The sequence below is a fragment of the Podarcis bocagei genome, assembly GCF_964188305.1.
Source record: "Podarcis bocagei genome assembly, chromosome: 7".
Classification (NCBI taxonomy): Eukaryota; Metazoa; Chordata; class Lepidosauria; order Squamata; family Lacertidae; genus Podarcis; species Podarcis bocagei.
Genome location: NC_138132.1, coordinates 21,297,497 through 21,325,259, shown reverse-complemented (window position 1 = coordinate 21,325,259; position 27,763 = coordinate 21,297,497). Strand labels below are relative to the sequence as shown.

General features: G+C 43.5%; 1 protein-coding gene across 1 annotated transcript in view; it reads right to left on the bottom strand.

The window, feature by feature from the left end:
* The window catches only part of KDM1A (lysine demethylase 1A), a 49,222-nt gene that overhangs the window by 5,816 nt on the left and 15,643 nt on the right, over positions 1–27,763 (bottom strand). The window contains exons 3-14 of the mRNA XM_081201927.1: positions 20,712–20,771; positions 11,575–11,708; positions 10,332–10,410; positions 9,529–9,621; positions 8,457–8,563; positions 5,570–5,651; positions 4,987–5,081; positions 4,567–4,709; positions 3,366–3,456; positions 2,753–2,887; positions 1,889–1,962; positions 493–604 (exon numbers count right to left, since the gene is read on the bottom strand). Coding sequence (XP_081058053.1) covers positions 493–604; positions 1,889–1,962; positions 2,753–2,887; positions 3,366–3,456; positions 4,567–4,709; positions 4,987–5,081; positions 5,570–5,651; positions 8,457–8,563; positions 9,529–9,621; positions 10,332–10,410; positions 11,575–11,708; positions 20,712–20,771 — 1,205 coding nt within the window. The remainder of the gene's footprint in view (positions 1–492; positions 605–1,888; positions 1,963–2,752; positions 2,888–3,365; positions 3,457–4,566; positions 4,710–4,986; positions 5,082–5,569; positions 5,652–8,456; positions 8,564–9,528; positions 9,622–10,331; positions 10,411–11,574; positions 11,709–20,711; positions 20,772–27,763) is intronic.

Genomic DNA, 27,763 nt, shown 5'->3' with positions numbered 1-27,763 from the left:
TGAAGTAATAAATCCAAGTAGCATCTAATCTGCTATGGTTGGCAACGTTGCAAAAGAAACCAATAAAGTGCAGGTGGAGTTTTCAGTCTGTATTTGAGTGTGTCCTGTGTCTCAAAGCTGAATTTTAGAAACGGTGCCAGGGCTGTGTATATTCTGCAATCATACTGCTAAGGTATAGAAAGTGTGTGTGCCTGTGAGGGAAAGGCTTGGAAAGAGCATATACATAGCACTTTCAGTGATCAAAGGTTGGGACTTCAGTGCTTTACGTAATTATTTGCAAAATAACTTTAAAAAAAGAATTTTGCAAAATCAACATTCAGGCTCTTTGGAGGTACAGAATTTGTGTTACCCTGGAGCAGATTTGTGTTCAGGGCAGAATATACACAATCTTGGCCATGAGTTGCTCCACAATTCCATCTTTCCATACGGATAAATTCAAACTTCTTTTGAAACACTCACTTAAATGTCAGTCTGGAGAAAACATGGAGTTACCTGGTCCCAATGTTTCAATGACAAAGTAGAGAGTGGTGTGGCGTTGGCGAATTCAAGATTTGCAAAATGCCAGTCAAGGATCTGTCTGTCCCTTGATGATAAATAAACATCACTGCAAATAAATTTGACAAAGAGAAAAACAAAACATGCTGTTAGGGGGATGCTACCAGTGCATGGTCCTGTATCAGGTGGTTTGCAAACCTCTTGCCCTTCAACACAACTGAATATACCTTGTGCTTACAGCCACATTTGACAGGAACTCATTCACTCCTTTTTCACCTTAAGGCTGAAAAGTTACTGATCGAAGAATCGTTCAGATTTTATCCAATGTTGCTGATGACAGCACCCAGTTTTTTATTAATTTTATTGCACTGCATAGTAACCTATCAGCTCAGAGTGGGTCTATAAACAGGAAGAGACTGGTCTCTGCCTTGAAGGCTCATAAGAGCATAAGCCGCGGGGGGGGGGGGGGGGAGAGAAAGTGAAGTATGGACTCATCCAGTCCCTTGAAGAGCAGCCAAAATCCTCTCTCCCATGTACAATTCACTATTTCATACCCTTGTCCTCTTTTCGTTTTCACATCTAGTCCTATAGCTTCCACACTATCCTAGTGATCAGCCAAATGAAATTATCCCTATCCTTAAGGGTACCCTCCCCCTGACCACCTTTCCCCATTGTTCATCCTCCTCTTAAGTTGTCAACATTTTAAGGTGCACTTATTAACCTACGCACTTGTTCACTCAATATCTACTTCTAGCTTCCAGATTTTATATCCCATGGCAGCTTGCTTCAACCGTGAAGGCTTTTTGCTTTACAATAAATTTACTGAGAGTTTTTCTTGACCACGTTTACTCCCCTTAAAGCCACTTTGAGGTTTTGGGTGTGTGTGTTTTTTACAATCAAGTTGTGTACAAATTTTATGAAATAAATAAAACAATTGTGAAAGGTGATGCTTGAAAGGCAGTATGAATTAGAGCTCAAGTGCTGCATTTTCCTTCTGCTGCAACTGAACTAAGTGCTATGTGCACACAGGAGAGAACTGTGCACACTGCAAAGCTTTCTTTGATGCTTCCACCACTGCAAACCACTTTTGGTTAAAACTAACATTAGGCTGAGAAGCGAATTTCCTCTTCGACATGCGGTGGGAGCCTCCAAGAAACCACCAACTCTTCAGAATGCTACTTTCACCATGAACTTGGGGACTAGCTGTGAATACGACAAAACCCTCTGGTCTTCAGAACACCGCTCAAGAACCACTGGCTTATTCTTCATCACCTGAACTATTCCACTGCATCTCTTTGACAAGCAGAACTCAAGGAAGACGTAACTAAAAGGGGAAAAAAAGCACCTTCACTAGCATCCAGCCACTCAGATGAGTGCGTCTACATTTTTATACCTTGGAGGATTGGCTTCTAGCTCCTGAAGCTTCTCTTCCAGCTTTGCTTGTGTTTCAGCCAGCTCATCATACTCCTGATAAGTGCATAGATAAAGAGAACATTACTGAAGGGCAATGTTGAAGAAATCTCTTATTATTTAGTGTTTATAATAGTATTTACCCTCCGATAAAATATTGGGCTGGTATACAGCCATATGAATACATGGCAATATAAAAGCATTAAAAACAGATCAAAATAATTATTAAAATGATTGGTGAGTAAAGAGGTTTTAAATAGCTGCATAGGTGGTGTCAGTATAAAAAAGTATTTAAGAGACCTCTGAGAGTCAAAAGCAAGAGTGCTGCTGAATCTCTGCTTGAAGAGTGTTCCATAGCATGGGACTGGCAACACTAAATTGTCTGATTTCTGGTTGAAGCCAGTAAGGTCTCTGTAATTATTACACTCGAGGAGGATAGGAGATAATCTTCCTTCTCTACTATAACTTTTAGCCAGGGGCTGCACAGCCCACCATTTGCAGTTTCTGGAAACATTTTTTGTTTCAACAGGCTTCTTCAGCTGGATAAAAAGAATTCTGCCTCAGTTGTTCATTTTGTATTGTTTTTAACGCTACATTCAGTTATTTTTGATGCTGTTTTTTGAAACGATGCTTAACTATCTTCTATGACATCTTTGTAACTTGCCTTGACACACAAACACACATTCATGAAATGAAATTTTTTATGCACCAATCCAAAAATGAGATGCAAAATTCAGTCATATGTAGCAGTGCAAACTACATGAGCTGTGATATAAAGCAGCTGGAGGACTCTTTTTCAAAAAAAAATGTATTCAGTAGGCAAAGCCATTTTCACATTGATCCTTACCTTACAGAGAGCAGTAAGATCTCTATGCTTACTCTTCACAAGGAACTCTGCAGTGATATCTCGAGGCGGTTTTACTTCAGATGCCTCCTTGTACTGCTGGTGGAGCTCCTTTATCTTCTCTTTCAAGTTCACCATCTATAAAGGCGGGTGGGGTAGAGAGAAAAAACACTTAGCAGGAAGAGAGGGGGAAAGCCCTTTTGTACCTTTCAGGACTCTGCAGGACTCTGCAGAAGAGCTTACTGAACTGTGTGTCACGACACGTTAGTGTATCAGCTGCAAGGTGTACTGTAGGTTTGTTGGGCAAATGCTCCCCACGCACTGCCCAGGGCTGGAAGGAGGTCAGTTTAACCTCCGGTTTCCTAGTAAAACTGAATTACTGTGTCGCGAAATGATGCATGTCTAAAAAGTGTGTCACCAACCTGAAAAGTTTGGAAAGCTCTGTTCTACAGCAGTGGCGTATTGTATTCTTATATGTAGGACTGCACAGATAAATGACTCTTTCAAGCCACTGCACTGGCCCCAAAATGGGGCCAAAAGCTTCCTAGACCAAGAAGTAAGTTGTACGTAAAGGGAACGGAGCTGTGCGTGTCTCAAGCTGGGATGAGCATCTGACCTTATTAAGAAGATCTTTAAGCTCTTCTTGAGTTTTCACTATCTTCTTCCAGTGTTCAATCTGTTCATCTTTCACATGCTTCTCTTGCAATCTACGTAAGGAAAGGAGAAAGAATGGCAGATGGCAAAACAAGAGGTAGAGTAAGGATTTCAGGCTGCAGCAGTATCTAGGGCCGAGACCAGGGATAGGGAAAAAATTTTCAGCCCAAGATCCACATTCCCTTCTGCAAACCTTCTACAAGGCACGTGCCTCTTGTGGGCAGATCCAAAGGCAAAAGTGGTTTGAGCGACAAATTCAAATATTACCTTTGTATCGGGTAGTTTCTACACACACACACACACACACACACCATTCCTATCCTCCATACAAACAAGCAAGAGGCATTCCCAGAGTTCAAGGATGTATTCTACCAACAAAAAAACACTCGAGGGTGCAAAGCGGAGCCGGTGAGGGGGATGGTCTGGGAAAGCCCCAAGGGCCAGAAAGAGAGACCCCCGAGAGCTGCATTTGGCCCCTGGGTATGAAGTTCTCCACTCATGGCTTAGGTCATATTGCAACACTTGCTAGACAGCAGTTCAAGCAGCTGCCTCAAAGTACTGTTCAGGTCACGTGTGAAACTGCCTTCCGTCAGCAGCCAACTCCATCAAATTCCCAGATGAAGTGGTGGAGGATAGAGAAACATTTGGCAAGCATTTCAAAAACACAAGAAACCCGTATTTAACACTCAAGGAAAGCTGTAAAGCCCACTGACTGGCAGTCTCCTCCTTGGTTCAAGGCAGAATCAAACATGAATACAAGTGGCAACCATTCTAGGTGCATCAAATTGACATGTGACCATCAATGCACAGGTCCTTTTGGACCCTTAAAGCAGCAGAAGAGAGGTGGGGTGTAAAGGAGCGGAGCATGCTGCTACCCACTTTGCCGACACGCACGGGGGGCCTGGAATGGAAGCCCCACGTGAAATGGTCACTGTCATTGCTTATACAAGGCTTCTCTGAAGGCATGTAGGCAAAAGTGAGATCTGAGAGTTAATATACTACAAACCTGAAGACATGTTCCAGCAAAATATACTTAACACACAGTGGTCAGATCCACTGAATTTAATCTAGGTTTCTTTCTTCACACAGATAAATTTCACCAACAGCAGCAGCAACAACTGAGGACATTTTCAGAGTTATCAATGAAAAGTAACCTCACTTACTGTATGACGACTTCTAAAGCCTGACCCAGTGAGACTGGCTTGTTATTAAGGACATTGAAGTCCAGCTGGTGGCTGAGATATGAAGTAGCTTCCAGCAAACGATTGAACTCTTGCTCTACCATTTCATCTTTCTCCTTTGGAACCTGCAAGAAGGATCCTTGAAGTTAATCCTAAGTAAAACAGCAACAAAAGCTCAAGAAGCACTTTCCACTCACACACTATATACCACCCAGCCCTTTTAAAATGTGGACAGAACAGCTAAAGGCGCTAAGTTGTAGGAGGAAGAGTTTGATTAAACAGTAAGAAAATATTATCTAGTATAACAACAGCTTAGCCACAGACTTATATTTTCAAGCCAGTATGTAATTTTGCTCCAAACTATTCTCTCAAGTGAATGTTTCCAAGAAACATCAAACTTACCGCTTGTCCATTGGCTTCATAGAGTGGACACTTCTGTTTTATTTTGGCCAGTTCCATATTTACTTGCTTGCTCACCACAGCCATTGGGTTTCCTCCTAAAAAAAGAGAGATTGTACAGAGAAGAATATAATCATTTCAATTCCCATTTCCAGAGGGATTGTATCTAGCAAATGGAAGGAACTGAAACCTGGAAAACTTGCAGAAGGAACACATCTCATTCTTAAAATACAGCTAGATAAAACTAATCACAAATATTGGATAGTTTACTCTGAGTCCCAGTAGTGAGATTGGGAAGGGCCCTCCTTCTCTCCTTCTAGTTTTACTTTCTCTAACCATTCCCTTTCGGAGAGAGAATGATCTAGGACTGATCAACTGTCTGATGAAATAAACTAAAAATCTGAATCAGGGCACAGGCCCACCACGTAAGGCCAGATAGAAAAAAGGGAGAAAAAATATTCATGGGGAAGCCATGGAGTACTGCTATTGCTAATCATAAAAAATGGGTGCCAAGGAATGTGCAAAACTACTCAGTAATTAGCCCGTAGATGCAGAGTTTGAATTCAGACTTGTTTTTAAGACTCACCAAGTCCTGTTACCACCATGGCTCCTAGGTCTGCAACGTAGTTTCCTTTGCGAAAAGTGGCAACTCTGCCCCCTACACGATCCTTTAAGAGAAAAAAATTCCAGGGGTTACATTTACAGGGCTTTCACTGAAACAATATGCTAATTTTAGTAAACCCTTTGAAACACTAGCAATAATGCTTTATTTTTCAAAAAGCGTTGGACAGTGAATTTTAAATAAAACTCAACCCTCTTGTAAAAGAAACCAAAAAACAGAATAGGAAACAAGAGTGTTGAAACTGGCTAACAGGTTAGTAAATCCAAATATGTTTAAAACTAAACAGGAAGCCCCTTGAGAGGAAACAGACTGCAGCAGCTTGATGGAGAATTGTACCTGTAAAGTATTACCCTGACACCTGTCTTAATTTTCTCTTTATTACAGTATTTTTCGCTCTATAACACGCACCTGACCATAACACACACATCGTTTTTAGAGGAGGAAAACAAGGGGGGGGAATTCTGAATGAAACAGTGGATGTATCATTTTTGTGCCTCATGCTGTGGCCACAGACATGTGATCTGATTGTGAATTTGGGGTGACCCAATGCAAAAATCCTGAGAAACCCTGTGGATCTGTGCTTTGTAACCACATTTTTGCACCATTGTGGCCCCAGGCAACAGTGGGTGCGTGATTTTTTTGGTGCGGGCTGTAGCCATGGACATGCTATGTGATCTGATGGAAAAACACAGAAGGGACAAGGAGCACGAGAGGGGTGTGCAGAGAAGCAGCTGGCTAAAAATGCAGGAGAGGGGTTTAACGGGAGGGAGGAAAGGAAGGCAAAAGTTTCCCCCCACCCAGCCACCCAAGCCAGCCCTCTCTCTCTCTCCCCCACCTGCATGTTTTCCGGCTGCCTGCGAGTCCCTAAAATGCTTCCCTGGACGCAGCAGCACCGGAGCACGGAGTGGAATTAGAAGGAAGGACGCCTGGAGGGGAGGGGCTTTCCCTGCTCTTTGTTCCGTCTGAGCAAACAGCAAACGAAACAGAAGAGGGTGGGCACTAGGACCCTGACGCAGAATACAGGAAAGCAACAGCTTCCTCTCTCGCCCGATCTGAACGGATTTTTGCCCGATTTTTGCCCCTGCGCTCAGGCGAGTCAGCTCCAGGGTCCACACATTCGCTCAATAACACGCACAGACATTTCCCCTTTCTTTTTAGGAGAAAAAATATGCGTGTTATAGAGAGAAAAGTACGGTAACTATGCCCCTGCGGCCACACTCTGAACTTCTCATGAATCCCAAGCATGATCTGAAGGCACGTAATACAACTAAGTCTCAGTGTGGTCAGTGCATGAATAGGAAAACTATCTGGGAGCTCCATTTCAGTATTAATTAAGAGTAAATATTTATCTAACTTCAAATGCACTGCCGGAAGCAGTTACAGAGTTGCCTGTATTTCAAACTATTGGTCTATCTAGTTCAGTATTGTCTACCCTAGACTGGCAATAGTGCTCTGGCATGGGAAGAATCAGGTATGGTCAAGGATAAGAGGACACTGAACAAGAGGGCTCAAGGCCACGTTATTGGTTAAAGCTTAACACTGATATTCTTCAGTCATAAAAATGAATGTTAATGTGGGCTGCTTCACAGTTTTTTCAGTGGCAAAGTCAAGTTCCAATGCCTAAAACCACTATTGGGAGCCACTGTCAATCCAAACTCCATGTTATACAAGCTACACTTTTAGATATACAGAAAGTATTTTAGGTGTGTATCTTAAAAACATGAAGCAGTTATAAAAGGCCAGGGAATCAGAAGACTTTTAGGGTTTTTTTGTTACACCACTATACTCTTGGTGACAAAATCATTCTACATTTCTCATCTCTTGCCTGAATTCATTGTAATTTGTGTCTAATCAAATCCATCTCTCAGGCCCTGTAGCATCCTGTGTGGGGAAATGAAGAGGCTTGTAAACAAGAAACAGGTCTGCATAAGAACAAACAAGTTTTTCATGTGCTTATTCAAATTATTATTGTGCCTCATTCTCTTCTTCACACAGCCCCCAAAGCAGCTTGCAAAATAAAATATCAAAAAAATAAAAAATATATTACAATAAAAATGGTAAACCATCTACTGTAAAATAAAACAGGTAATAAGACTTATTAAAGTGCTACACAGCCATTTAAGAACATAAGAAGAGGCTGCTGGGTGAGGCCAATGACCCATCTGGTCCAGCATCCTGTTGCCATGGTAACCAACCAGATAGATGCCTGTGGGAAACCTGCAAGGACATGGGCACAATAGCACTCTCCCTTCCTGCTGTTTCCAGCAACTGGTATTCAGAAGCATAGTGCCTCAAATCATGGAGGCGGAGCACAGCCATCGTGGCTAGTTGCTGCTTATAGCCTTACACCCCATGGATTTCTCTAATCAAAACCATCCAAGCTGGTGGGTATTACTGTTTTACAACAGCATAGATCAGTCTGCATAGAAGGCTTTTTTACGTAGTGATGGAAAATGACCAGCAAGGACCCCCTAGTGTACCTGAGAGGACCACAGATTGCAAATGCCACTGCAGAGAAAGTCTGTCCTCATAACCCTTGCATCTTACACTTTTGCAAAAGACAGAACATAGATGTGCAGAAGAGGCCATGCTCAAAGGTACATGTGACAGGGACCGAAACGCGATGTAAAGATGTTCAGGCAGTTTCCAGGGATATCTTAGCCTCCTCCTTCTCATTCAGCAGAGGTTTTCTACTGGTTTTGATGTGTGGTGCCATCATGTGAACTGTCAGTAAGCCACAAATGATTTGTACAGGTATGTATAGGTAAGCAGGCTCCTAGTAAAAAATACTGTAGACCAGTAACTTCCGGACTTAATTACAAGGCTGAGACATACTGCGCAAGACACTCACTCTTGCTTCTAGAAGTGTGACATCCATTCCGAAGCTCTGTAGCTGGCGAGCTGCTGCTAAGCCGGAGACCCCAGAACCAATAATGATCACCTTGCCAGTCTTCTTAGCTAAAAGCACAAATGCATGGATAAACAATGGTATGTTAGGGAACTGATCAGCCCAGGCTAGGTTCTGGCAAAATAAGCAAGGCTAGGACCAATATGAGCTATGATCACTGTTTCTGTTTCTTTCTCTTTCTCCCTCTCCGTCAGCTGGGAAAATATTTTTAGGTTACAAGATTAAGAAATTTGCTTAACACTGCATGCTAGCACTAGGAGGGAAAGCAAACCAAGCCCCTGTCTGAACAAATCCCTGAACTAAGTTTTCAGAGGCATCAGAAAATATTAGCAAATCAGCAACCCAGAAAGAACTCTTGGATCAAACCTGGAACCCTGACAGAAAAGTAATTGTTCCAAAGGGTCAGAATTTCATAAATAGTGACCCTCTGAACTTGACGGGCATACAGCACCACAAGGCCAGGCACTCAGATCTACAGAAGGACACAGTAGCCAGATGATGCAGCTTATCAGAAAGGGCATTTGCCTACTTGCCTTCCAACCCCTCCCCTCTCTTGCTTTGTCAGTGACTATTTTGCAGGAGAAAAGAAAAGGATGAGGCTCCTTCCACGGGACTGCTTTGAACCATTTTGATTTTATAGTTAACTGCCTTGAATTTCTCTAGTGAAAGAAAGGCCTGATGTAAACACAATAAATGAGTGGGCAATATATTAGGGATGAGAACTAGCAGCTGAAGGGTTCAGTCTAGTCTCAAAACTGTCTTCAAACAGCTTCAGATGAAGGGCTGCAACATAGGGGGCAAACAGACATGCTGGGTTGCGGAAAGAGCACTGGGCTTCAAACTGAATTTATATATGGCATAAACCACAAAGGTGAGTCTGCACTCCAGACAGCGATGTATGACAGATCAAGCCTGAAAATGAACAATTAACCATCCCACCCACTGCCAAATCTTTATTGTAATGATGAAGCAAATGACACGTTCTGATTCAAAGAACAAGTGTTGAACTCCTTACTTGGTAGGGGCTTCACTCTTTTGTAGATGCCAAAATTGATCAAGCCATGGCGTTCCAGATAGCTGTGGACTCTGTGAACTAGTACAGTATCACCTACAAAATAGAAAAGTCCCTTAATATACAAACTGCTGAAGAGCAGGCCTACAATGCTGCTAGTTTCACTGTAGTGGGGGCAAAGCTTATTCTGAAATGCCATGCTTTAGTTTGAATTCATATCCTTAGATATCTCCCTGCAGTAATAGCTCGCATATTGATCTACTGGATGGGGAAGTCATGGGCTCTGAATGGCATGTACATAAACAAGGCATTTTCAGAGCGAATTTCCCCAAGGCACACACAAATTGGGAAACTCCTTTCCTAGAAATAACCTCAAGCAAAATATGCTTTTAATAGTCACAAGAGGCTTTTGCTGCTCAGCACCTGAAGAAGAGACTTGACTGTACAAATGTCTATTTGTAACAGCAGTTTGGATTTACAGTTGTACCTTGGAAGTCAAACGGAATCAGTTCTGAAAGTCCGTTCGACTTCCAAAACGTTTGAAAACGATGGAAGCTCCTGCAGCCAACTGGAAGCCATGGAAGCCCCGTCAGACGTTCGGCTTCCAAAAATAGTTTGCAAACCGGAACAGTCACTTCCAAGTTTGCCGCATTTAGGAGTCTAAATGTTCAAGAACTAAGCTGTTCGAAAACCAAGGCACGGCTGTACATGAAAAGGGTTACTGTTATTATTTTCTTTATCCAGCTTTACTAGTCAAGCATCCCAAGGAGCTTACAATTATGCGCAAGGTAAGAATGGCAACTTACTATTATAGGGTGTTTCCAACTGTTGTAGTGTTGCTTCAAACGTCAACTGAATCTTTGGGTTATCCAACCAAAGCTGCAACTATTTGAATGACACAAACATACAAAACTGTTGTAAATTCTGTAACTGAGCTAGTAATTACTAGAAAGCTTTGAGGGGGAAAACCCTTCATATATATGCTTTGTGGCCACTTAAGAATTCTAATGTGCAGTGATTATGCTGCCTATGGGTAACTTTCTTAATCATGGGTAGGCAAACTAAGGCCCGGGCACTGGATCCAGCCTAATTGCCTTCTAAATCCGGCCAGCGGACATCCGGGAATCAGCATGTTTTTACATGAGTAGAATGTGCCCTTTTATTTAAAATGCATCTCCAGGTTATTTGTGGGGCATAGGAATTCGTTCATTTTAAAATATATATATAGTCCGGCCCCCCACAAGGTCTGAGGGACAGTGGAACGGCCCCCTGCTGAAAAAGTGTGCTGACCCCTGTTCTTAATGAAGTGAAATGACTGGCATGCTTCCCCGGTGACGTGAAGAAAAGAATATGGCTAATGAAACAGAAGTTAATTGGGCTGCATAGTTCATCTGAGTAGTCAAGCCCTAAAATGCAAATGCCATGGAAGGCTACAAATTCTGTTCTTAATAAAATGAATGTTTGTCAGGATGTGCCACAAGAATCAGTATTTGGACAGCTGGGTTTGGAGCAGAATGGGCTTCTTTAAAGAATCTGAAATATTTTCAACATTTTAATTCCTGCAGTGTCATAACTCGTCTCCATGCCTACCAGCTTCCTTTATCCAGACCTCCTGAGACTGGTTGGTTGCTGTTGTTAAGAAGCTGGTGCATCTGAATATTTGGCCCTGAGGACTGTGTGTGGCTTCCTCACTCTGGAGTCTTAGCCTGTGTAAACGCTATGCGTTTAAAGCACATTAAAACAAAAACAAAGAAACTTCTTTCCCTCAAAGAATTTTGGGCACTGTGGTTTAACCCTCCCTGAATTACCATTCATAGTAACCCTTAACAAACTACAGTGCCCCGAATTCTTTGAGGGAAAGATTGTGCTTTGAAGATATAGTGCATACACAACCTTTTCTGTGAATCTTTTCTGTGAATCGCCCTGAGACCTCCTGGTATAGGGTGGTATATAAATTCAATTAACAACAACAACAACCATCTAAAACTAAAGACCCCAGTACCAAAGACCACTGAGAATATTCCATCAAACTTTTAGCAATCAACATACCGTCCGATTTCGGATGTAAAGGAACACCTTCTGAGTCTGCTGTGGCCCACTGATGATATCCGGAAAACAAGCAGCTTCTTGTGATGTCATCCGATCATGTGGAAGTCGGCTCTGGAAAGCTGCACCTTCCACACCTACAATGAAAGAACCCACATGTGACAAGTACTGCCGAAACACCTGGGAAGCCAGGATGCTGCAACCCAGGAGACACTTTCATCCCTGCCTAAGAGGTGCAAGTGTGTCACCTCAAACTGTGTCTGCCTGCAAAATATTTGGACCTCCTTACTTTTAAAAACTTAGTTCTTTGATATATTAACCCAAGACACAACTTAACAGGCTAGCACTCAAATGTGTATGAACACATTCACGGTGTCATAGTGCAGTTAGGCAGATCAACCGATGGCAAAGTTCTTGATTTATATACTGTAAAGTGCAGAATGCAATAATTGCCCATTTAAAAGTTAGCCACTGTGGACAACTGTGGAACAGGGTGCGGTGGGGGGTATTGGGCAAGCATTCATACAGCCAGCCTAACAGCAGGCAACCACCAAAGTGCTTTGTACAGAAAGCAGAGCACTTCTGCTGTCAATAGTGGATAGGAGAAGTTATCTTCATTGTGTGAGTGCACAGCTGCCTCTCAGGAACAGCAAGGACACAGATGAACAAAGGAATCAGGTCAGGCATGACCAGGTATGGGATGGCAGGAGGCAAGGAGCACAAAAGGACATGGAGTGTGGGGCAGTTCGGTCAACAGCAGCAACCCACTGAGACCAGGAGGCAATCACAGACCTCAGGAGAGGCTAAGTTGTCTGGTACATCTGTAGGAATAGGGGGAAGACAGAATGGAGGAAGTAAAAAAAGGGGTCAGACTCCAGGATCAGGAAGACTGAGGAAGGAAGGCTATCACGTCAAGGTGCATCTTAATGGTTAACCTAGAAACCCAAGCGATTTGCAAGAAGCATCAATTCAACAATCTAATCGAGAATGCCAAAATGTATTTGTTACACAGGATTACTTAGAGGGGGGATTCTAGTTTACACTAGCAAGGTTATTTTCGTCACAACACCACCCAAGTCCCTCAAACAGGTTTTTGACTATTAATCTGAGGGCAACACTGCAACACTAATTCCATACCCAGGCATTTCACTTTTACACCATTGCATTTTACAGGCATTTTGGATTGGAATGAAAGGAGGCAATGAAACTCATCTTCAATAAAATCTAGGAATGAAATCCTTCATTGATTAATCTATAAGATTAACCAATTAATTTTTTTTTCAATACATGCAATGGGCATCTGTAACTGGGCAATCGTTTAAAAACAAAAAACCGACAACTATGGATTATAGCCAACAAAATTCTACTCAGAGTAGACCCAATGAAATTAATGTCCCTAACTAACTCATGTTCATTAATTTCAGTGGGATCATTCTAATTTAGCTGACAACCACCCAAAGTATACTATTAAAAATATTAATTTATCATAGAATCAGAGTTGGAAGAGACCCTGAGGATCATCTAGTCCAACCCTCTGTGAAACAGGAATCTCAAGTAAAGCATCTGTGACAGATGGTCATCCAACATCTGTTTAATCATATGCAAATGTTCACAAATATTAATTTGATTTACTTACAATTTTTATCATTTTTTTCTAAATATCAGGACACAGCCCTACCAAATCCCACCTTTTATGGGGAACTCTTAAGTAAATTTACCCACATGTAAGTCACAGAAAGTTCAATGGGGCTCACCCACAGATAAGTGGGTTTAGGACTGAGTTCTTAATGTCTCTATGGCAGAAGCCCTTCTCTTCTACAACAACTTGTGCTGAGTGCACAAAATTTCTCATTTCCAATTTCACAATGTCAAAAACAGTTAAGCTCTCGTTGACATTTCCAGATATTAATAAGGCCGAGAAGCTGATTGACTGAAATAAAGACTGAAGTAAAAACAACTGCAGGTTTATATTGAAATGTTTTTTGTTTTTAATGTCACCTACCAAAAAGTGGGTGGGCTAAAACTCTGCAACAACTTCATGTGCAATTAACAGACGGCTTCTCTGAATTCATAAAATGCCCTAAAAATAACACTCATTCCTATTGCAAGAATGAGCATTATTTAGGTATTAAGTTCTTCAGAAATAAAAACAGCTAAAGTGCTAAAAGGTCACAAAATACAGATCTAGTCATTGGTTCTACACTGATGCTTCAACACAGACCTGAGTGCATAAGATTAAAATCCTACAAATAATTTACATGATTGCTCAAATGTTCATTGAGGCAGTTGAATGTAGATCATTATCCACTGTAATCAATAGGAATATAACTGAAAGCAAACTCCTATGCATGCTTATTCAGAAGTAAGGTCCACTGAATCCAAGTAAGGTTCATTGTATTCCCTATTAAGTATTTCTAGGAATTCAGGCTGAATATGCAAACTTATAATGACAGCCTAAGTATTTGCACTACACTGAAAATGGAAAAACTTGGCATCTTAACAATATTAGGAACACAGTATGGACTTACAAGTTGTAATGTGATGAGTGAAATAAATTGCTTTTCTAATACATATTATGCCATTAAAGCTAAATTTAACTTGTGCGTTTCTCAAAAACAAAATAGCTTTAACTCAAATTTCAGTACCTAAGTTACTGAATTCTGCCCAAATACTCTGTGCCTTTATACACTGAGTGATCTGGACAATAAGCAACACCTGCAGGACTAAGAACAAGCCTTGTGTAAAGGCTACTGGCTAATATCTGTGAAGAACAATCCCAAGAGATGATGGCAGACATGTAGGGACAAATGCACTGATAAATGTCTCCTGGAAGAGCAATAACGACAGCTCTAAATGATGAGTTAGGGATAAACAGACCACGCTCTTCAGACTGACACAAGACAACTGAAAACGCATTTCAGTTTGGCATTGCTGAAAACACATTCAGAGGACAAACTAAACCTGGGAGAAAATGAGTCAACTAAGGAAGAAATGTGACTGAAGTGACAGGTGTTATACCCCACTGATTAACCTAATCTTCTGTGGGGAACAACAGAATGGAAATCTAAAACAATAGGACTCAGTTAGCTCAGTTGGTTAGATAAAGTATGGCAGCCCTCCCTACCTTTCAGATACAGTGGTGCCTCGCAAGACGAAATTAATTCGTTCCGCAAGTCTCTTCGTCTTGCGGTTTTTTCGTCTTGCGATGCACGGTTTCCCATAGGAATGCATTGAAAATCAATTAATGCGTTCCTAGGGAAACCGCCTTCAGACCAGGTCCGGGGACAGTCTGTCCCCGGACCTCTTCTGAAGGCTGGGGGGGGGGGGGGACAAGGGCTTTTCTTCCCACCCCCAGCATTTTAAAAAACCCTGGGACAGCGGAGGACTTCTCCGCTGTCCGGGGCGATCTTAAAATGCTGGCGGGCGGCATTTTAAAATCGCCCCGGACAGCGGAGGACTTCTCCGCTGTCCGGGGCGATTTAAAAGCCCCTGGGAAGGCAGGCAGGGGGGACAAAGACTTTCGCCCCCTGCCCGCCTTCAGAAGGTGTTCCCGCCCCCCGCCCCACTTCGGAACAGCTTTCCGAAGTGGGGCGGCTGGGGCAGGTGTCCCCGCCCCCCGCCCCACTTCGGAACAGCTTTCCGAAGTGGGGCGGCTGGGCCAGGTGTCCCCGCCCCCCCTCCCCACTTCGGAAAGCTGTTCCGAAGTGGGGCGGCTGGGCCAGGTGTCCCCGCCCCCCCTCCCCACTTCGGAACAGCTTTCCGAAGTGGGGCGGCTGGGCCAGGTGTCCCCGCCCCCCCTCCCCACTTCGGAACAGCTTTCCGAAGTGGGGCGGCTGGGCCAGGTGTCCCCGCCCCCCCCGCCCCACTTCGGAACAGCTTTCCGAAGTGGGGCGGGTGGGCCGGGTGTCCCCGCCCCCCCTCCCCACTTCGGAACAGCTTTCTGAAGTGGGGCGGCTGGGCCGGGTGTCCCCGCCCCCCCTCCCCACTTCGGAACAGCTTTCCGAAGTGGGGCGGCTGGGCCAGGTGTCCCCGCCCCCCGCCCCACTTCGGAACAGCTTTCCGAAGTGGGGCGGCTGGGCCAGGTGTCCCCGCCCCCCCTCCCCACTTCGGAACAGCTTTCCGAAGTGGGGCGGCGGGGGCAGCTGTTCCCGCCCACCCTCCCCACTTCGGAACAGCGTTCCGAAGTGGGGCGGATGGGGCAGCTGTTCCCGCCCCCCCTCCCCACTTCGGAACAGCTTTCCGAAGTGGGGCGGGTGGGGCAGGTGTCCCCGCTCCCCGCCCCACTTCGGAACAGCTTTCCGAAGTGGGGCGGCTGGGCCAGGTGTCCCCGCCCCCCCTCCCCACTTCGGAACAGCTTTCCGAAGTGGGGCGGGTGGGCCGGGTGTCCCCGCCCCCCCTCCCCACTTCGGAACAGCTTTCCGAAGTGGGGCGGCTGGGGCAGGTGTCCCAGCCCCCCCCGCCCCACTTCGGAACAGCTTTCCGAAGTGGGGCGGCTGGGCCAGGTGTCCCCGCCCCCCCTCCCCACTTCGGAACAGCTTTCCGAAGTGGGGCGGCTGGGCCAGGTGTCCCCGCCCCCCGCCCCACTTCGGAACAGCTTTCCGAAGTGGGGCGGCTGGGCCAGGTGTCCCCGCCCCCCCTCCCCGCTTCGGAACAGCTTTCCGAAGTGGGGCGGCGGGGGCAGCTGTTCCCGCCCCCCCTCCCCGCTTCGGAACAGCGTTCCGAAGTGGGGCGAATGGGGCAGCTGTTCCCGCCCCCCCTCCCCGCTTCGGAACAGCGTTCCGAAGTGGGGCGGATGGGGCAGCTGTTCCCGCCCCCCTCCCCACTTCGGAACAGCGTTCCGAAGTGGGGCAGCTGGGGCAGATGTTCCCGCCCCCCGCTTCGGAACAGCGTTTTAAAATGCTGGGGGTCGGCAGCGAACGCTCCCGACCCCCAGCATTTTAAAATCTCCCCGGGACAGAGACTTCTCTGCTGTCCCTTGGAGATTTTAAAATGCTGGGGGTCGGCAGCGAACGCTTCGCTCCCGCCCGCCAGCATTTTAAGATCGCCCGGGGCAGGCGGGGGGAAGGCAGGCGGGGGGGGGGAGCAAAGACTTTTGCCCCCCACCGGCCTTCAGAAGAGGTCCTCTTCCGAAGGCCGGCTGTGGGTGAAAGTCTTTGCTCCCGACCGCCAGCATTTCCCTATGGGCTTTCGTCTTGCGATGTAAGCCCATAGGGAAATTCGTCTTGCGAAGCGCCTCCAAAACAGAAAACCCTTTCGTCTTGCGGGTTTTCCGTCTTGCGAGGCATTCGTCTTGCGGGGTACCACTGTAACTGAATACAGATATTATAAATATTCTTAGCAAGATCTCCACCAATGGTAGGAATGTGCCTGCAAATATGGCCATAATGTTGGGTTGTAGTTGTGACTGGGTAAGCAAACTTTCCTTTTCCTGCTCGCCACAAGCTTTGCTTCACCTTCCTTTCCCTTGGTAACTGTTTCTCCCAGGGGTACCTTTTCTTCTTGCAAGTTTTCTGTACCTTTTAAAGCTTGCTTCAGGTAACTACATTCCAACCTTGTACCTTCAAACATATATCCACACTGAAGCATTGACTTCATAGTAGTCACCAGTCCCTTCCTTGCCACCCTGACAGCCCCCAATCCCAGTTGTCTTCTGCCTGTGCTGTATAGACTTGGTCAAGGAACAGGGTCTTATCTCATTTCCTGCACAGTTTGCCCTCAAAGCTTCTGCTTTCTGGAAAACCACAACATGGAGGGGAGGGGAACTCCCTTCCTCCTCATTTTCTCTCAAATATGCTGGAAAATCAGGAAAGAACTTTGCAGTGGGCATCCTGAGGATGGAGCAATTGCCTTTGCCAACTAAATCTACAGAGCACATTTGGAATTTTGAGGAAGTGCCAAGGGCACCAGTCAGAAAATGGCTTCAGTAGGGCATGGCATAGTACAAAATTGTGGTGGTGGTAGCATAACACAAAATGGCTGCCACATCTGAAAGAACAGAATAAAGACAGGACAACACAATGGTACCGGCATGCCCCACATCGATGGGGAAATGAAACGTACACCAGCTTTACAGAGAGAAGCACTTTGTACTTCTCCTCTGTTCAGAATGAAACAGAAGTGGGTGACTAACACTGCCATCCAAGAAATGGGAGCATGTTTATGAGGTCAAGCTAGTGCCAAGAGGAACACCGTCTCCCGTGCATTGTGGATTTTTGAGGGGATATTTATTTAGACACTTCATAGGTGCCAGAGGAGGGCATGCAGGCACATTGGCAACCGCCTGCTGTAGCCACGTAAGACACCGGCAGTTTTGTCATGAAGGGTGGTTAACACATTCACTACATAAATATTCATAACACAGCAAGCTCCCAAGAGCACATTTATATTTTAAAAATATATAAATCCAGCCAGGAGATTTGAGAAGCTGAAGTCTACTAGTTACCCAAATTAAACAGAAAAGAGTTGTGCTAGATCTTCCCATCTAAGTCCAGCATTGTGTTCTCCTCAATGAAAATCAGTCTCTTTCAGCTGCAAGAGCATTATGGTTACATATTTTGGAAAGGTATTTGTTACAATGCAATGTTCAATTATTTGCTGCCACAGAGTGCAATTGCTGAAATTTGGTTTCTGCCACATAATTCAGTATCTTGAGATGTTTCAATTTTATTTTAAGTAATCAGATCTCTAGGCCTTATACCTGCAGTTAAGCTTAAAATTGTATGGCAGAAACACACAAAATAAGGAAGTGTGCAAACTTGCAGTTTATTTAAGCATGGGTGCTTTAGCACAGAGCAGCTGTCAACACACAGTTCAGTGTAACAACAAAGAACTAGTTTCTAAGTCCCTATGTTAGAGACACGTCTACTTTATCTTGCTCAGGAACTCATTGTACACTGAGGAAGTGACTTGTAAATCAAGTCAAAAGTGTGTAGAATATAATCAGCAGCACAGTGCACATTTTAATATAGATCAATATGATGAACAGCTTTCAGATTTCACTTAAGAAAGTCTTCCTGGTATGGAGCCAGCTAAATAAATCCTGATACAGGTGAAACTATTTTCAAATGTTGTTTGGAATAGAAATTCATAAAGCAAGCTCTTCTATGTCAATGTGCACAGTTATGCCAAAGACAAAAAATATACCCTAGCAGCATTCAACCAAAATGCAAGTACTGTATATGAAAAAGAAAATGCTAGCAGGGTCCCATGGGTCTGAAGTAGAACCGGGGCACCTTTTCTGCCTGAGGACAACACTCCATGTGTGATCTTCTGTGGGCTACACACAAGTGGTTGGGTATGGTCGAAGTGTAGGTGTGGCTAGATGCACAATACTCTCCATCCAGGAAAGCAAAAGGTATTATCACAGATCAAACATACATTCCAGCCAGGTAAAATCACTGGAGGGTGTAGAGCAGTGAGGGCTGTGGTCTGGGCAGAAACCCAAGGGCGTGGAGATCACCATTTGGCTGGCCCTTGAGCTTGAGTTTTTCCATCTCTGGCTGGTTCCTAAAGTTTGAGGGTAGGAATTAGTCACACCAATCTCTGGCAATGACAGAAATCCACTTCTAATGCATGACTTGGAAATGATACCATCATGTGGCCTGGATCAAGGTGCATATCTGGCTTATGTGTGTTAACTCCTGCCTTCCAAAAGATTGCCCAGAAAACAAAACAAACATACTGACACAGTTCCATTTTTGAAGTCTGACGCTTAGCGGTGTGCCAGGCAAGCACTGAATAGCAGCCTGCCCGGGAAACCCAAATATGTTGGATCTCCCTCCTCTATGAAAGAAAAGCAGGATACAATTTAACAAGCAAATGACCCACTCACCCCAAATTCAGAAAAAATGATTTAGGGCAGTCTCCACTTAAGGACTCAAAATAATCGCACATACAAATATAACACCTTGTTGAGACATTAAAAAAAAGCAACCCGTTGAAATATTTGTACACAAACCTTAAATCTTTAAAGCTTCATCAAACTGCATCAGAAATGCAGCCAATCATTTTCCCTGCCCACTCTTTCAAAAGACAACACTGCAGACCTTTCAAGCAGTACTTAAAATGCTTACAATACATTTCAAAGTAAGAACTGTCTGACTACTGACATATCTACCATGGAGATTTCAGGCTGAATTTCTAATCATTTACATCTTGCTCTCTTGCTCCACCACTCACACAAATCAGTGAAGCTGAAGAAGTCATATATCTAAAACATGCATTGGTTTGCAAATGAATTGAAGAAAAAATTGAAAACTATGCACCCCTAAATCTACCGTATCTAGAAACCACATCTTATCGGCACTGGTTTTACAATTTCAAATGTACCTAGAGCCAACTCCATAGATTTTGTTTCATGAACCAAAAAGAGCTTTCAAAATTGTGGTTTCTTAGACATAAATTCTAGTCCATGTGCATCAACTGGAACTATCTGAGGTGTTCTTAAAGAAACCACACTAAAACAGTCTGCATACCCTGAGGTTATTATATCACTTACAATACAATCCAATGCATAGAATCATAGAATCGTAAAGTTGAAAGGGACCCAAGGGTCATCTAGTCCAACCCCTGCAATGCAGGAATCTCAGCTAAAGCATCCATGACAGATGGCCATCCAACCTCTGCTTGAAAACCTCCAAGGAAGGAGAGTCCACATGCCTTCCAGAACTATCCACTTGAAGTCCTCCTGCATGTTTACTGAGAATTAAGTCTCACAAAGTTCATGGGGCTTTCCTCCCTAATTCTATGTAAACATACAGCAACTAACTAGAAAAAAGATATTCCTTTCAATATCATTCCTTGGAATCCCACTCAGAGTCACACTGTGCAAAAAGTCCTACAGCTCTGAAAGGAGGGAGTCTAACTCCCCCTTCAACTTGTAAAGTGACTCTGTTTTCTCTACCAAACACAGGGAAGGGGGGTGAAGCTATGAAATCTGTCCAATGAATTTCAGAGTTCTTTTAATTTCCCATCATGTTCTCCAGCTGCAATAGAAATCCCTCCTTTTCAGTGGCCAAATGCGTTTCTCCTGCACCTCATGCTAAAACCTGACCACCACCCCCCACATGCACTTGCAAGCATCAATCCCTGATTTTGGGGGCTCTTGCTACAAAGTGGCAAGCATCAAACGCCACCCTCACCTGATGCTTGGCAGTCTCCATACCCTCCAGAACTGTCGTCTTGAAGTCCTCCTGCTTGCCCTGTGGAAGGAAAGAGGAGATCTCAGGGACCTTGCTCCACAAGTTCAAGTCATTTGGGGACATGAAGGCCTGATAGCTGGCGATTCAGGTTTAGTAGTTCACCAACTAGTGGGGGGACATTTCCTGAGAATTCCATCTTCTGGGATGTGGGTCAAGGGCATCACACTCTGCAATCTTCTAATGCTTCATCCTTGTTGTTGGAACCCTTTGTCAGACTCCTGCGGGGCATGAGCAATAGATATACACCGTATTGACAGGGCACCTAGCTGTTAAAAATTCATGAAACAATTTTTTAAACAGATTAGTACAAAATAAAGATAACACTTCCTGTGACCAGTAGGAAGAATATGTAGATGGACAGTCTAGCCAAGGGTTTGAAACACCAAGGATCTGTTACGGCTTAGCCAAGTCTTGCTTGGAAACATGAACCAATCTGATGCTACCTTACTTCTCTTCCATAAGCTACAAACATATTAAGGCTAGAAACTCACTGACTCTATATGCAGGCTACAACTACACAAATACTAAATAACATTTATGCTGACTGTGCTAGCATTCACCCATAAACGTACTGTTGTCACATATAAAGAACTGAACTACAGGATTTAGAACTTTCAACAGATCCTAAGAAAGAAGCATGAAAAACATATCCCTGAAATAAGTCTTTAAATTATCTCTCCCCTAAATTATGGGAATGAGCATGCCCAATAAGCCCACCACACAACCAGGCACACAACCAGGATGAGTTGTTTTAAAGTGACAGCAGTTTGTCACTGTGGGTCATAAAGGCAAACTGTAATTACCGTAGTTTCAACTACCATTTATTTAAACAAGCCAGGGTGAGAAGCCATGGTTTGATCCGTGCTTGTTTCAATAAATCATAGTGAAGGCAATAAGAAGCTACAGTTCATTTAAACCGGAATTGAATGCTTTAAATCTCCTTAGCCGTGCCTGGGAGGAGGAATGGGAGATGGGATAACTTGAGTTGAAGCAGGATCATTCCTGTAATATCAAACTATAGTTTAGTGTTATATGTATGTATACCACTGCTTCTAACTATGTAATTCATCTCTAAAAGGAAAAGGATTGGGAATACACTTCTGCTCCTCAGCTACACATTGCTAGGCTGCGCCTACATCAACATGCCTCCAAAACAGTACCTTGTGGGAAGCTCCAATTCTCTGAACGAGTATGATTAATAAAGGTCTCCTACATGCAAAATAACCTTTCAGGACTCAATGGGTGCTAACAGGGGAGCATATTTGATCCATATACTAACATATTAGTAAGCAGCTCACCATACCATTCTGGCCTACTCTGAACACGGTAAAACTTCAAAAGATTTGGTAATCAGACCCAGTAGGAGCCATATCATGGCTATCTATTCTCAATGAACTACTATACCCATCTTTTCTGTTTCATATGGTGAAAAGGGCACTTTGAACAGTGGTGACATGTTTTGGCTGGCTTACTATTACTGTGGTTGTACTGAACCCTCCTTTCCTTAACTCAGAGAAAAGAAGGGTATTGAGCAGCCCTAGTGCTGCCTCCTCCAAAAGCACAAAGGGGAAAGAGAAAAAAACACTACTTTTCTTTGTGCTGACTGGGGGTGGGGGTAGAGAAAGGAGAGGTTTTCATCTTGCAAGCTGTGGTTTTGCAGAAAACACCAGCAGAACGTCGTCTGTGCTGCTACCACCTCTATCAGCTCAATAGGAAGCAAGAGAAACCCTCCCTTCTCCTCTGCCAAGACAAGATCTCATTTCTTTGCTTTCTGTTGCGAGTTTCCAGGAGGCAGAAGAAGCAAGACAATGCTTTGCATATTCTGCAAAAGCACAATCTGCAGGTGGGAAGCCACTTCTCACTTTCCCCCATTCTTTGTGAAAAAATAAGAGAAAGAGAAAGCAACTATTGGCTCTTTTTGCAATGGAGGTCAGTTAATGAAAAAGGCAACTTTACTCTCTTCCCCTTAGGTTTTTACAAGAGGCAACAAAGAGGCAAAGCTGGGGTTTTCTGCAAAAGCCCCAACACAGAGTGAAACCACCTTTCCTTCCTGTGCTTGGGGCAGCAGAGAACCAGTGCGGACTTTCTCCCTGTGGGTTGGCATTTGGGAGAAAGCAGCACCTTCTCCCTGTTGCTTGCAAAAAGGTAAGAGGAATGGACTATGTCTTGTTTCTTTGACAAACATCTATCCATTCCCATCAGATTTTTGAAGAAAGCAGCAGCAATGTGCTGTTGGCACTTTTTTTATTTTAAAGCACTTTTTTATTTTAAAATACAAAAGCTCAACTTGTAGGAGATAATGCACCTACAAGTGGGAAGGGAAAGGTAGTTTCTGAAAAGCAGGGCTTTGAGTTGAAGCATGGGTGCTCAGCAGATGGAAAAAGGCACTCACGTATGATGAGAAGGTGAGAGGATTTATTGAATCCTAATGATGAACTACATTCATTCAACTACTACATTCAAGGTTTAAATGGCCAGCAAATAGTAGTTCAGGGTACCACCTGTCTGTCATAGACTGACTGGATGCAGAGGAGTGAGGAGAGGCATCAGCTGGGGAACCCCCAAGGGAAGAAGGCTCAGAGCCAGGGGACTGGTGGTGCAGCAATGCTGAGTAGTCAGAGGGAGCAGACTAGGAGGAGGAGGTGTCGGAAGCTGAAGAGTTAACAGGGTTTAGTGAGAAGGAAGAGTCTGTGACAGAGAGCAGTCCAGAACAAGAGGCAGAAAAGGGGGCTGGAGAGAAGGGGGGCATAGGGGCAGCAATGAGTCAGGCTGGTTAGGAAGCCAGGCTGAAGACAAAGGAGCCTCAGATTGCTTGGAAAGGAACTGGGGGAAGAGGAGACAAAAGGAGATGTGAAGGAGACCTTCGGTCCTTGCAAATAGGGGCAAGTTCTATCAGGAAGGATAATCATAATCACAAGAGTTGGAAGGGACCCTGAGAATCATCTAGTCCAGCTCCCTGCAATGCAGGAATATGCAGCTGTCTCTTAAGGGGATCAAACCTGCATCCTTGGAATTTTCTTTTTTTATTATAATGATTTTTATTGAATTTTCCATATTTCATTTCATAATACATATCCAAAGCTTACATTTTTACTCAAAAAGAGCAACGACCTCCTTCCCTCCCTTTTCTGAATTTCCTATAACATTAACATATTTCTCACATTTCTATAATCACTTCTTTATCTTATATAATCATTTAAAAATCACCCTCTCACTTATAAATTAGTTTCTTCTTTCGTCTGAGCTACCCAGTGTTGCTGTGCTCTCTAGGCTTGACCTCATAAGCTGCCTTGTTTCTCTGACTAAAGAGTTAACTTCACTGAAGCCATGTGAATTATTTCTGACCTGCTCCTGGCACTGTTTCACTTTTGCTCTCCAGTCTCCCTTTTTCAGAAGAGGGGATCACAATAAAATACAAGGGCCATATGGTCTTGTGTCTTTATGATGCTCAGAATTTTTAAAGAACGGATATTATCCCCCCACCCCATTTTGCCCTTTTTAGTTGTCCATGAAGTAACAGAGAAAGAAATTCTATATGGAACATGAAGGGGCAGCACAGTGAAAGACACATGCACTAAGAAAGGAATGCAAAGGCAGAGAAGAAGCACAGAAGATAGGAGAGTCCTGGGACTTGGCTTCCTGCTCAACAGTGGTACTCAATCTGATTCCTCACCCACAACAGTTATTGACTACTGACATAAAAAATGAAAACAGACCATAGGTAACATGCGTGCATGCGTGTGTAACAATTATTTCCATTCTATTATGGAAAAGTGAACTAGCAGATTGCACTTATTCTGTGGAAACGCACAAATTGTGCCTCCCGCAAACTCCAATTCTAACCAACACTCTCCTCTGCCCCTCAATTAAAATGGGCTTCACAGAAATACAGAACTACACATTTACTGCAAAGGTTTTCTTTCTAGCAGACTATACTATTTCACACACATCTATGAAGCATTTGGAGTTGTAAAACAGGATTTTAAATTGCTTGGCCAAGCATATTTCTCCAATCATAATCTGTGTGTTTAAATTTATGTCCTTTTAGGTAACCCATTCTTTATCCTTACGGGTCTTCCCCACATTTTACCATCCCAATATTTCACTTATGTGAATTACATATTAATTCATGCTTATCAAAATAATAAAGTGTCTTGTCAACCACACCACCCCCCCAGTGGCAACTAGACATTCTGTTTTGGCACCCACAACCCAGGTCCCAGAAGCCACTTGGCCCCAAGCTATTCTATCCCAATTCCTAGCACTGGCTAAAGTCACTTGGGTTCTGTGCAGACATAATGCTAGTTCCTTGCAAGACATTGTTTGCAAACTGGGAGCTGACCTCAGGAGCACTTGTGTACCCAACCCCACTTCCAGTATGAAACATGATTTTGCATTATACATTATAAACAAAACCAATATATATCACATTGCCTTGTAACCATGCGTATATTGAATTCAATCTCTGATTACAAAAGAATGAGTAGTGTGCTGATCACACTGTTCCTTCGTGCCCACTTCCCCATTCCTGCCTTTGCTGTGCCAAATTAGAGGCTAGCTTAGAGTTATGTGCAAACCAGTACTCTATGATGTTTTGGAGGAAACAAACAAAGCAAGTGGATCCATACAAAATGCAAAGCCAGCCTCTGCTTTGTTTTCCTCTCAGCACAGCAAAGACAGGAACAGAGGAACAAAGCAGGTGTTAATAAGTAGCATGCACCATCATGATGCTCAGACGTCTTAAACCATAGTTTAACAATGGTTTGCTGTAATGTGCAAACTACTTCAATAATGGGTTGTCTTATCTGCAGTTTATGTTGGAGCATACGCAATGTGAAATAATGACTAAAGCTGTGAAATTACAGGGGGCATTACTGTGAAGAAAGAACAGAGGAAGCAATGCTTAAACCACAGACTAGCCAACTGTGTTTTGCATGGAGCTAGCATAGAATCTGAACCCAGCTCTCCCAGTCCTAGACTGGCACTCTATTACCACCACACTGGTTCTCAACCAAACTATTTCTGAACAAAAGTCTTCTGTACCATTAACTTCATAACGACCTTGTAAGAGTACTCTCACTTCAAAGTCAACATATTTCATTTGCATTCCATTTTTGTGGCAGGGAAAATATAAAAGCATGTGCTTGAACTACAACTATAGAGTTGCTGGCAAAAAAATAAAATAAAAAAAATATTCCATAACGTTTCTCTCTAAAGCCATGTTTACACATAGGAAAATGACACAAAATATGTTGGGGTCTTAAAAAATAAAAATATAATAAAATATACCTTTCAAAGTTCTTTTATTTAAATGAATATAAAGTTCTGATTTATTTCTGGAAAGCTCCAAAAACCACAAGAATGCAGGTGGAGAGTTTAAAATGTTTTATTCGGATATTTCGAAACAGCTTCTCTCAGTAAATCACAAAGCAAATTTATGTTCCATACAAAACAACTCACTTTTCTAATTCTGGCTCTCCTGCATATCTGCAGAACACTGAAGTGTTCAATAATTTCAACATCTTGCTGTCCTATTAACATAAGAAGATGGTTGTTCTTGACAAAGGAGCCAAAAAAGGAGTCCCTATCTCAATAGCCTGGTTTGCACAACACACTAAAACTAGCTATGGCTTAATGCAAACCTGTTGGCTCCCAATCCTTTGGCTGCTATAGGCTAAGGCAAGGTTTGGTTTAGTGTGTTGTCCAGACCTAGGCTTGTAGTTAAGCACTCTCCAGACTAACAACCACACGTAGCCAAGGTCTGTTATTTCCTCATGGTTAGTTTAGAACAGGGTTTCCCAAACTTGAGTCTGCAGATGTTTCTGGACTACAATTCCCATCATCCCTGACCACTGGTCCTGCTAGATAGGGATGATAGGAGTTGTAGTCCAAAAACAGTTGGAAACCCAAATTTGGGAAACCCTGGTCCAGAGAATGCTTAACCATGAGTGCCTGTTCAAACAAAATGTGAAACCAGACCTTGGCTTAGCTCAGTGCAGCGTGTAGGCAAAAATAACTAGGGAGGCAGCTGTGAGTTCCACCTTGGAAGCCTGCACTCTCTCACTAGAACATGGCTTAGGAGTGGCACACATTCCAGGGCAGTATGAAAAGCAGTGAGGTTGAAGATTTTACCATTTTAGGCTGGCATGTGACTAGTTATCTGCTATAAAAGGGAGGCAAAATAGGTCACTAAGAAGAAATATACAGGTGAACTAGTGTAGGAGTACAGATATGTAGCACTTTGGACTAAAGCTAGCAAAATGTCTAAAATGAATAATGGGGAAAGAATGGAGCCTTAAAGTGGAGAGAAAATACTCATAAATTTGAGATAATGGGTTTGATCCAAACTAATTTATTTATTTACAACGTTCATTGCACTAAACCCCTCAAAGTCAATCTAAATTAAGTCATTACTAACTTGAAATCAGTGAGCAAATTCAACTAATTTAGGTTGGACCAAACCCAAAATATTTATGTTTATAACTGACAGCAGAAAGGCATTGAACATAAATACAGTCGTACCTTGGTTCAGGAATGCCTGCGACTTGAACATTATGGCTCCCGAACGCCGCAAACCCGGAAGTGAGTGTTCCGGTTTGTGAACGCTTTTTGGAAGCCAAACGTCCAACACGGCTTCCGATTGAGTGCAGGAAGCTCCTGCAGCCAATTGGAAGCCGCACCTTGTATGACTAGTCCGTTCTCATAGCAAGAGGCACAAACATCCACTTCCCTCTTATTGCAGAAGACTTGCATTCTGCATGAGATGGACATCTCTCCCCTTTTGCAACAGATGACAATGACATGTAACAAGGAAGGTAAGCACATGGATCTTTCAAGTATGAAGTCTATCTACATGAGTTCAATTAGAAAACATTTTGTCTGAAACCTACTTATGTGGCCTAAAACAAGCTGTGCTCACTCAGCTGATGCCTACTCCTCAACCCAAATAATAGAGCCAGGAGATCAACGGCTAAAGGGTTGCTACAGCTCCA